Source organism: Mus caroli, unplaced genomic scaffold (assembly GCF_900094665.2).
Source record: "Mus caroli unplaced genomic scaffold, CAROLI_EIJ_v1.1 scaffold_8558_1, whole genome shotgun sequence".
Lineage (NCBI taxonomy): Eukaryota > Metazoa > Chordata > Mammalia > Rodentia > Muridae > Mus > Mus caroli.
In genome coordinates, this window is record NW_018391369.1 from 13,301 (window position 1) to 23,743 (window position 10,443).

Here is a 10,443-nt window from a genome sequence, read left to right on the forward strand (position 1 = left end):
CTGATATCCCAGCCCACTATAAAAGGAGCTGCTTGGCCCCTCCTTGCTCTCCTTAGCTCTCACCATTCTTATTCTCCTTTCTAGTCCTCCTTCTATCTCTCTCCCTTCCCCCTGCTTTCTCCATGTGGCCATTGCCAGCCTCCCTCCCTCTTTCTACCTTCTCTCTTTCACCCTGCCTTTGTACAATAAAGCTCTAAAACCATAGACTGTCTTTGATCATCAAGGCCTGCCATGCTTGAACCAGGGGACAGGCTTTCCCCTAAGGAGCTGTGTTTAGCCTCCTGCTGGAAGGGCTTCCTGTGCTCCAGCCATGGGCAGGACCAAGGACTCTTTCCAGTGTGGGAACCACCCTGCACCCCCCTGTCCCCTTGACCCCTCCTCGGCCTGGGGCTGACTGAATCACCCTCAGAACCCCCATTTGTCTCAGCACTCCCATAGTATCCAGCATGAGATGCCCAAGACCGAGAACCTGTTACCTACTACTGCCTCTTGTCCACACTACCCACCAATCTGGGGTCCCTGGCTTCCTACAACCGACACCCACCCGGGGTGGCATATAAAGCAAGTGGCAGTCCTTCCATGTCTGACCAAGCAGAGCACCGGGACTCTGCTGGGACAGGGATTTTCTCCCACTCCCTCTTTCCCCCACACCCACTGCCCAACACCTCAAGCCCTCAAAGAATTGCATGGGTAGCATAACAATGAATTTTCTATACACAATGATCAGATCATCCATCTTGAAACAGGAGTCCTCTAGTCATCTGCCTTCCATGTTCAGCTCAGCAGAATCAGCAGCTTCTGGAAGGAACTGAACATCACTGGCTCCTCCCTACACCAGGTCAAGCAAAACACAGGGTTGGGGCTGGACACAGAAGACAAAGGGCAACCCTGGCACTCCTTTATAAGGCAGTAGGATCCAAGCCTCGGGCTTCCTGATCCTAGGTGTTTGATGTAGTGTTTTTCATTGGTCTCTGGAAAGCCCGGGCAGCAGTGGGGCAGCCATGGAGCTGCTGACTGGGACTGACCTGTGGCCTGTGGCCATATTCACAGTCATCTTCATATTACTGGTGGACCTGATGCACCGGCGCCAGTGCTGGACTTCTCGTTATCCACCAGGCCCTGTGCCATGGCCTGTACTGGGTAACCTGCTGCAGGTAGACCTAAATAATATGCCATACAGCTTGTACAAGGTGAGTGACTTAGTGATGGATGGTATATGAAGTTATGGTGTCCTTAGTGGCACATAGTAGGGTTTGAACCACAGGTCAGACTGGGATATAGACCCCCAAGAGGGAACAGGCTTAGAAATGTTTTGGTAGCAGCCACTGGGAGTACCTAGAGCAAACGTTTTTGGGGAAAAAGTTGAGGAGGTGAAGCAGGATGTGACAGCAGGATTTAGTGTGTTTATACAGGGCAGCAGCCATAGAGATCCCAAGTTCATTATGGCCCTGTCAAAAACAAAGTCTTTGCCTGCTGTGAGGTCTACCACCACAGACAGTCAGGACACAGAGTGGAGAGAGGGACTGTGGCTGCCTGAATCTCTTGCTGCTGTGTGATCTCTGGCCTCACTGCCCATCCTGAGGAACTAGTTTCTTAGTGAATGTTGACATGCTAAAGAACCCAGGACAGTTTCTGGCTCTGGCAAGGTCCCCACTGAGAAGTCACATCTACTGTGATTACTTTGCTGAACTTAAAAATAAGACACCACAGTGGTAGGCATCCTTATGCTGGGGATGGAGCTCAGGGAAGAGCATTTTCCCAGGATATATGAGGACCAAAGTTTAATAACAAGCACACATACAAATATACATGCACACACACACAAATACAGAGAGAGAGACAGAGAGAGACAGCGAGATGCATGGACTCGCATACACATATGTACACATACTTAAATTCACACACACAAACATGCATGTGTAAGCATACACGAATGTGCACTCACACACACATAGAAACTTCCTTGCATCCTCTCACTTTGACAATGGTTGTGGAGTGAGCCTGGTTCTATGATCTGTGGGCACCTCTACTTCCTATGTGCTCTGTCTCTCTACCTCAGCTTCAAAACCGCTATGGTGACGTGTTCAGCCTGCAGATGGCCTGGAAGCCTATGGTTGTGATCAACGGAATGAAGGCAATGAAGGAAGTGCTGCTGACCTGTGGAGGGGACACTGCTGACCGCCCTCCAGTGCCCATCTTTGAGTACCTGGGTGTGAAGCCTGGATCCCAAGGTAAAGGGCTGTGTGGAGGGTGGATTTGGGTTCAGACATGTGGGAATAAGCAGAGGAAGCACAGGTTATGAATGTGGGTGGGAATGTGGTCAAGCAATTCACAGAGTCACTGAAATCCAGGAGGACTACCCAGAAGGCATGCGCTGAATTGTGATAGCAAGGTTTTGAGAGGCTCATGACCAGGACAGAACACAGAGGAGAGGAGAATTGATGACAGCAAGAGACAGCACAGCTGGACATTCTTGGTTACACACAGATGTGTCTGCAGGTGTGATCTTTGCACCCTATGGACCTGAGTGGCAAGAGCAGAGGCAATTCTCTTTGTCTACTCTGCGCAATTTTGGCCTGGGCAAGAAATCTCTGGAGGAGTGGGTGATCAAGGAGGCCAGACACCTCTGTGATGCCTTCATTGCTCAGGCTGGTGGGTGATGGGTGAGGGATGTAGTTGGGCACAGGGAGACATGGGCAGTCCATTGATTTGCTTGAATCTCCACTCCATCTCCACTCCCAGGGCGGTCCATCAGTCCCAACACCATGCTGAAAAAAGCTACGTGTAATGTGATTTCATCTCTCATTTTTGCCCGTCGCTTTGAATATGAAGACCCTTACCTCATCAGGTTGCTGAAAGTACTGGAAGATAGTTTGACAGGACTCTCTGGCTTCATTCCTGGGGTAGGAGGTTCAGGGCAGCCTACAGAACCACTTTTGTGCAGTCTGTCTTCCCTGAGAGAAGCTATGTGCCAAGTCTGTGGGAGAGGCCTTCTTGGGTTCAACTGCAGAAGGAAATGCCTGTTGACAACTGTTTGAGGACATGAGGGGAGAAGTGGACTAAGATCAGGATTTCCAGAAAGGGAGAGAACCTGGGCCTTCTATTTGCATGGAACACCAAAAGTCTGTGTTTATTGCCAAGGTAGAATATTCCTCTGTTCACCTGGGGCTGAGAGAACCTTTAGGTGGCTCTTCAAATTTAACAGTTGTATAGGAAGCTGGGGACAGGTGGGAACAAACAGGCTTTGTGTCTGTTGTATGGGAGGCTGGCAACTGAGACTGGTCCAGGTGGATACTAAGCATCACTAGCACAGAGGAGACAGTGAAATGGTGAGTGGGTAAGGAGCTGGCAAAGCAAGGCAGCTGACCCCAGTTTGATGTCTGGGACCCATGTGGAACAGAGACAATTGACTCTACACACTATCCTATCACTTGCTTCCATACACTCTGCCCTATAAGCACCATACATGATTATGATTCACTAATAATTAATTTTATGAAGATGAACATCTGAGACTTCCCCTGTGTCTCTCACAGGTTATTAACACATTCCCGATACTCCTGCACATCCCAAGGCTGGCTGACAAGTACCTGCAAAGTCAGAAGACCTTCATCGCCATAGTGGATAACCTGTTGACTGAAAACAGGACCACTTGGGACCCTGCCCAGTCACTCCGAAATTTGGCTGATGCCTTCCTGGCAGAGATAGAGAAGGTAATTGGCAGCTCCAAGACTTGTAGCTAGGGACTGTGGGCTGATGTCCTATGAGCTGTGAGGCCAGATGGGTAGGGTTTTGTGCATCACCAAGTGACTCAGCACCTGGGCTGCCCTGGGGAAAATGGGAGGCCATGTGGGACTTTCTCTCCCTACTGAGCCCCTCCTTTCTGTATGGCCCAGGCCAAGGGAAATCCTGAGAGCAGCTTCAATGATGAGAACCTGCGCATGGTGGTAATAGACCTGTTCACTGCAGGGATTCTGACCACCTCAACCACACTCTCCTGGGCCCTGATGCTCATGATCCTGCATCCAGATGTGCAGCGTGAGCCTGGTTGGGAATGGGAGGGAGGTATAGGCACAGTCCCCAGTCAGTTGATATGATTGTGGCTCCCAGTGCTACCTCAACCCAGACTCCAGGGCTGCTCACTGCTGTTTCTGACATGGCCTCTACCCTTAACATGATTCTAAGACAGGGATGTCCCTTGTGACTGTTTCACTGAGGTGATGCTGTCCCTCCAGGCAGAGTCCAACAAGAAATTGATGAAGTCATAGGGCAGGTCAGGTGTCCAGAGATGGCAGACCAGGCCCACATGCCCTACACCAATGCTGTCATTCATGAGGTGCAGCGCTTTGGGGACATTGTTCCACTGCATTTGCCACGCATCACAAGTCGTGACATTGAAGTGCAGGACTTCCTCATCCCCAAGGTAGGCCTGGGCCTGATACTACTTCATCATTATCTCTATCCCACAAGGGCAGGAGAGACCAACACCACTACGTCCCATTTGTAACTTATTCACAAGAACAGGAGTCCACATAGGCTGCAGCCTTTGAGAGTCCTCAAGAAAGAGAAATGCCAAAGAAAATGGCTAAAGGGCACTTTATGGAGCATTGCACACAGAGATGGCTGCTGGGTAGGCCACCAATAGGAGATGTGTTACAGGACCCTGCAGGTTGCAGAGGATCAGGGGCTGAGGTTGAATGAAAGAATCCAATGTGTGCAGGAAAGAAGATATGCATGTGATCCGGGTGATCAGGGTCTGCCAGCTCCACCCCAGTCCATGTTCATACTATGTGCCTCTTAACAGGGGACGATTCTCCTCCCCAACATGTCCTCTGTGCATATGGATGAGACTGTCTGGGAGAAACCCCTCCGCTTCCATCCTGAACACTTCCTGGATGCCCAGGGCCACTTTGTGAAGCATGAGGCCTTTATAACATTTTCAGCAGGTGAATGCAGGTTGCCTGGTTGCCTGCCTTTTCTCAGGATGCCTTGGAGGGTGGAGCACCAATCAGTTCCCAGACTAACTGAACCCTCTTCCACACACAGGCCGCAGATCATGCCTGGGTGAGTCCCTGGCCCGCATGGAGCTCTTCCTCTTCTTCACCTGCCTTCTACAGCGCTTTAGCTTCTCAGTGCCTGATGGACAGCCACAGCCCAGCAACCATAGAGTCTTTGCTCTTATGGTTGCCCCCTCCCCCTACCAGCTCTGTTCTGTGATTCGTGAGCAAGGACACTAATTCCATACAGGCTCTGCAGTGAAGGCTGTGTCATGTAGAATAAACTAGTCTTGTGGCTGCTGCTGTTTTCTGCTTTAACCCCAGCCCTCTCTTGTTGGGTCCTCTGACAACAGTCTCCAACCAATGTTTCCACCTGCTTCGTCCCTCTCCAAGAGACAACATAACTCTTGTGATGAAAGGATGTGCTAAGCTTGGACCACTGGTACAGGGCTGCAGTTTCAACACTTGGAGCCCATTTCAGGAGGATCATGTGTGTGGTGCTATTCTGGGATATTCAGCAATGCCTAGGTCAGCCTGGGCTATGCAAAGAGGAGATTGTTCATGGTAAATCTAAAGCAGAGCTACAAAAAGGATGCACAAAGAAGAAAGGAAGGAGGGAGGGAGAAAAGGAGGATGAAGAAAGAGAACAAAAAGGTAGGCTTTGTTCAGGAGTGACACCTGGCTATGCATCACACACTAAGACCCAATAGTGCTGACCAGGTTGGTAACAAACTGCACACAGAGGTAAGTTCTCCATGGGTCTCTGGGACAGGTCTAGCAGGCTTCCACTAAAAGTCAGCAGTGATCCTGTTTGAAGACATGACATGGTGGTTCCCAACACCCTGTGGTGCCATGATTGACCGGAAAGACTCCCAGGGACAGGAAGGCTGCTGTCTTCGAGTGATGACAAAATAGGAATGACAGAGATGAAAAGGAGCAGTAGGAAAAGTGACAACAGAGCTCAGGTAGACTGGCATACTTCTAGTTGTCTGTCAGATGTGTCAGAGGGTTGGATTCCCAATCACCAGTGTGACTCTGGCTGAGGACATTGCTCACAGGAAGCCTCAGTGAGCCTCACTGTTCAAGGGCTTAGTGGGTGCCAGAAAGATGGAGCACCCACATGGCTGACCCATCTCCACATACTCCAAGTCACAGTCAGGTAGCCAGGGACCACTTGCCTAAATCCCTGTTGCTGGTATAAATGGTGCTATGAAAAACTTGCACAAGTTCCATCTGTCCTCTTCCAGTGGGGTCCAAAGGGCAGCAATAAAGTACCCGTTGGTATGTGTGGAGAGAATGGCAAACCTGGGAGCACTGCTGTCCCAATGTAACAGTGCTTGATGGCCAGGGACTCAGTCCCAGCATCCTGTGTGGACATGGCACACCTGTGCTGCTGACATGAATACGCAGACCCAGATCTGCCCTGAAGACACACGACCCTGACAAACCAGAGTTGTTCACATGGCTGAGAGGACATGGGCTGAGGATGAAGGGAAGAAGACAGTGGCAGCAGGCACATGGTTAGCAGAGCATGCATGCCTCTCCCAAGAGCTGGAGACAAAGAAGAAAGCCATTACAGCACAGTCTGGGACATCCCTCACTTGTCTGGGCACTTATCTCACCAGGGCTCACTTACCTGATGCAGGAAAATCCAGCCTGACTCAGCCCATCCCCTTCTGGGGACGGCCCCCAGTCAGCACAACTGCTTCTCTTTGATAATGTCATGTATGAAACAGACAGGTAGAGATGAGAGACCAAATGAATTGTCCCAGCACTGACATGCAGGGTTAGTCATCCAGTACCAGAAGATACCCTGGAAGGGGCCTGGAACAAACCATGAGGAAGCCAACAGCCTGGGTCTGTCAGTGACCTGAGCAAGTTGTCTCCCTAATCCCCTTTCTGACCATGATCCATGCTGGTGTCCTGACTCCCATGCAGGTCTCCTTTTCAGGCCAACTTGGGGCTTGAGAAAGTCTCCTGTCTTTGCCCCAACCTATGATGCTCTTATATGGAACTGGGTTGGGCGGGGTCAAGAATCCTAGACAGGAAGAGGGATCAGGCTTAGAGGCTTCAGTCCAGCAAGAAGCATGGACTTACCCACAGGCTCCAGTGACACAGAGCTGGTCAGTGCAGGGGTAGCCTGGTCAGCAGACAGGAGGAGACCTGTGTCTAGTCCTTGATGTGGGGCAGCATTGGTGTGGTCTCAGCTCGGCTCCTGCCTCCTTTCTTCTACACTGAAGGTGCAACAGAGAGAGAGCCTGCCTGGATTCTACTAGGAGTTTTGAGCCTTTGATATTTAGAGGTCTAGATGCCCAGCAAGGACAGTGAGTGATCCTCTGCTGAGCTTAGTGAATGATGAGTTGGCATGTGCGGTGTGCCCAGCAGTGCCCAGCACTCAGGCACCATTTCTTTGAAGGCTTAGGAGTCATCTTTCTGTTTTCTTCATGGCCTCTCACCCTGACCACATGTCACTGGCACGAGGAAGAAAATTGCCATTTCCTATCTCCAGGTAAAAGACTATTCCCAGGTGAGATTGACCCCCAAGAAACTAAGGGTGAATAAGGGAGAGAGACCTGCATGTGGCATGTTCCTGGACCAACTTAGTGGCCCCACAGGATTCTCAGATCATTTGTCAGCTTCTTCAGACTGGGTCTGAGAAATGCCCTGTTGTATGTCTTGCTGCCTGATCCACTGGCTGACTACAGACTGTACTGAAGATGACAGTGCTCCAGCTGCACCTCCCCACTCACTCACCAAGGGTACCTTCCCAACACAGGCCCTCACTCACCCACAGAAATCCCAGCTGCCCTCTCCCAATGCCCATTCCATGGCAAATTCTCCAGCCTCTCCCTCTACTGTAGGTGACAGCCTCCCACTGCTCACACACTCACAGACACCATTGACTGGATACCAGTCAACCCTCATATCCTACCTCCACCAAAAAAACTCCATGAAGATCTGAGCATTCTCATTCCTCTGTGAGGCAATGTCCTCAAGCCTTCAAGCTTTGAAAGTGTACCCCTCCAGATGATTGTTTTATATGCAATGAGTCCCCACAATTCTTACCACCTCTTGAACAAAGCCATATACAATGTGATTGCCTCTCTCATTTATGCCTGTTGCTTCAATTATGGAGACCCTGACAATCGAATGCTAAAACTATTGAAAAAAAGCATGAAAAAGAAAATTGGCTTCATCCCTGATGTAGAAGGATCAAGGGCAGCCTGCAGTATGATTTCTGTGCAGTTTATGTCCCAAGAGGAGGCTGTAGACAGGGGATTTGAGAAGGAGACCTTTAGAAGTGTCAACTACAGGAATAGAAGCTAGAAACTTGACAAGCCTGCAGCAATGGGAGGGGAGAATGATCAAGGTCAGGCACTCTGGAAGGTGAGAACCTGGATTTCTGCTCATAAGGAAGACACGAAGGCTTATGAGATTTCCATCACAAGGCTTAGAGGCTGAAGGTTAGAACTAAGACAAGGTCAGTGATGGGTGGGAACAAATAGGGCCTGTGTCCATCATGGAAGCAGCTGAAAACTAAGACTGTCAGAGATCAACACTAAGCCTATGTACCCAGGATCTAGAGAGATGGTCAGTGTGTAAAGAGCTTTCCAGGCAAGCAGGGTGCTTGAGTTTCACTTCTCATCTCATGTGGTAAGGTGAAGTGAGAACTGACTCTATATGTTTATCCCAGACCTCAACATCTTTGTTGTGGCAATAGATCTCCTCATATCATGTATACATGAACGCACATTGGAATAATAATGAATATTTTTACCAGAAATCTTATTTAACCAACTTGTTAAATTAAAGGCAGCCTGAAGGCCTAGCATATTCTATGGCTGTTACAGGTTCTCAACACATTCCTAACTCTACTGGGTATCTCAGGGGTGGCTGAAAAAGTCTTCTCTGGGCAAAAGACATCTCTTACCATAGTGAATAATATGTTTACTGAGCACATGGGATCTGAGATCCTGACCAGCCCCCTCGAGACCTGACTGATGCCTTCCTGGCTGAAATAGAGAAGGTGAGACTATGGGATCTAGTGTCCATTGAGCTGTGTATAACCCAGTGACACCGAAGTGTAACATCCTGGAGTCATTGAGAAGGTATTATTAGCCAGTCCAGTCTCTACACTGAATCTGCTGTTCTCCTGTGTCCTAGGCAAAAGGGAATTCTGATCGTAGCTTCAGAGAACCAAATCTATATCTGGTTATCCTTGACCTGTTGGGTGCTGGGATTGTGACGAGTTTAGTCACTTTGACCTGGAGTCTGCTTCTCATGATCCAGCAACCAGATGTTCAGAGTGAGCCTCGCTGTATCTGGAAAGAAAGGAGGAGGATTGTAGAGACACATTCCTTAAGCTTACTTGGGACACTTGTCGATCCCAGTGAGGTTTAACCCTCACTCTAGTAAAGAAGGATGGTCATATTTCCTCCCATGGACTCAGCCCTTAACAGACAAGGGGAACCCTACTGTGTCTCATTAACTTAGGGATTGCTGTCTTTTGATGCAAAGAATCATAGGAAATTGACAAGGTCATAGGGTAGGGATGGCAGACTAGATCCTCATGCCCTTCACCAACATTGTCATTCATGAGGTGAAGTGTTTTGAAGATATCACTGCCATGGCTTTGCCACAAAGGACTTCCCCTGACATTGATGTTCAGGGCTCCTAATCCCTAAGGTACGCCTGGTCCTTTCAATGTCTAGTCAGTGTTGCCAGTGAGCTGCTGACCTGATCTGATCAATTGTGCAGGACTAGAGTTTAGGTAACAGAATTCTCAACTCAACAGAACCAACTTCCCTGGGTTAACATGGGAATAGAAATAAGAGCAATAACTATACTTTAGAATTCCCAGTTAGAAAGGCAAGCAAGGTAAAATACAGAAGGAGTGCTTGTAACAGCCACTAACTGTAAATACTGGTGAGAGTGGGTGTATATCTGTCACTTATCACATATCCATGTCATAGTATTAGTGAAAGCTGAGAAACATCTACAGGTAAATTTGTATGAAAGCATCTAGTGTGTGTGGTAGAGGCTGTGCCTGTGAACTTAGTGACTAGGGCCTAGTAAGCCTCATCGTGTTAATGTTCAGACATTGTGTCTCCTGCCAGTGAAGGCCCTCATCCCTGACCTGTCCTCTATGCTAAAGGATGAGACTGTGTGGGAGAAGCCCCTCCACTTTCATCCTAAAAACTTCCTGGATGCCCAAGGCCACTTTCTGTAGTTTGAGGCCTTCATGCCATTCTCAGAAGGTACCTCTAGGATGCCTGACTGCTTGTCTCTCCCTGTGGTGCCTTGGAGGGTTGAGGACTAATCAGGTCCCAGTGTAACTTAGCGCTCTTCTACCCACAGGCCACTAAGCATGCCTGGGGCAGCCCCTGGACCAAATAGTGCTCTTCCTCTTTATCACCTGCCTCCTCCAGTGCTTTAGCTTCTCTCT

The 10,443-nt window shown here is 49.2% G+C and overlaps 1 protein-coding gene and 1 pseudogene across 3 annotated transcripts; both read left to right on the plus strand.

The window, feature by feature from the left end:
* Nucleotides 1–918: 918 nt before the first annotated feature.
* On the plus strand, nucleotides 919–5,315 carry LOC110289146 (cytochrome P450 2D9-like). 3 transcript variants are annotated; one of them, XM_029473941.1, is made up of 9 exons: nucleotides 919–1,190; nucleotides 2,060–2,231; nucleotides 2,488–2,652; nucleotides 2,743–2,903; nucleotides 3,537–3,713; nucleotides 3,897–4,038; nucleotides 4,236–4,423; nucleotides 4,805–4,946; nucleotides 5,047–5,315. In XM_029473941.1, exons 1-9 carry the CDS (start codon nucleotides 1,002–1,004, stop codon nucleotides 5,235–5,237), a joined length of 1,527 nt encoding a protein of 508 aa, XP_029329801.1. In that variant the 5' UTR covers nucleotides 919–1,001; the 3' UTR covers nucleotides 5,238–5,315. The 3 variants fall into 3 exon arrangements, with proteins under 3 accessions (XP_029329801.1, XP_021010983.1, XP_021010984.1); XM_021155324.2 differs by having other exon boundaries at nucleotides 2,500–2,652; XM_021155325.2 differs by lacking the exon at nucleotides 2,488–2,652.
* Nucleotides 5,316–8,042: 2,727 nt separating this feature from the next.
* Nucleotides 8,043–10,227, plus strand: LOC110289144 (annotated as a pseudogene).
* Nucleotides 10,228–10,443: the final 216 nt, after the last annotated feature.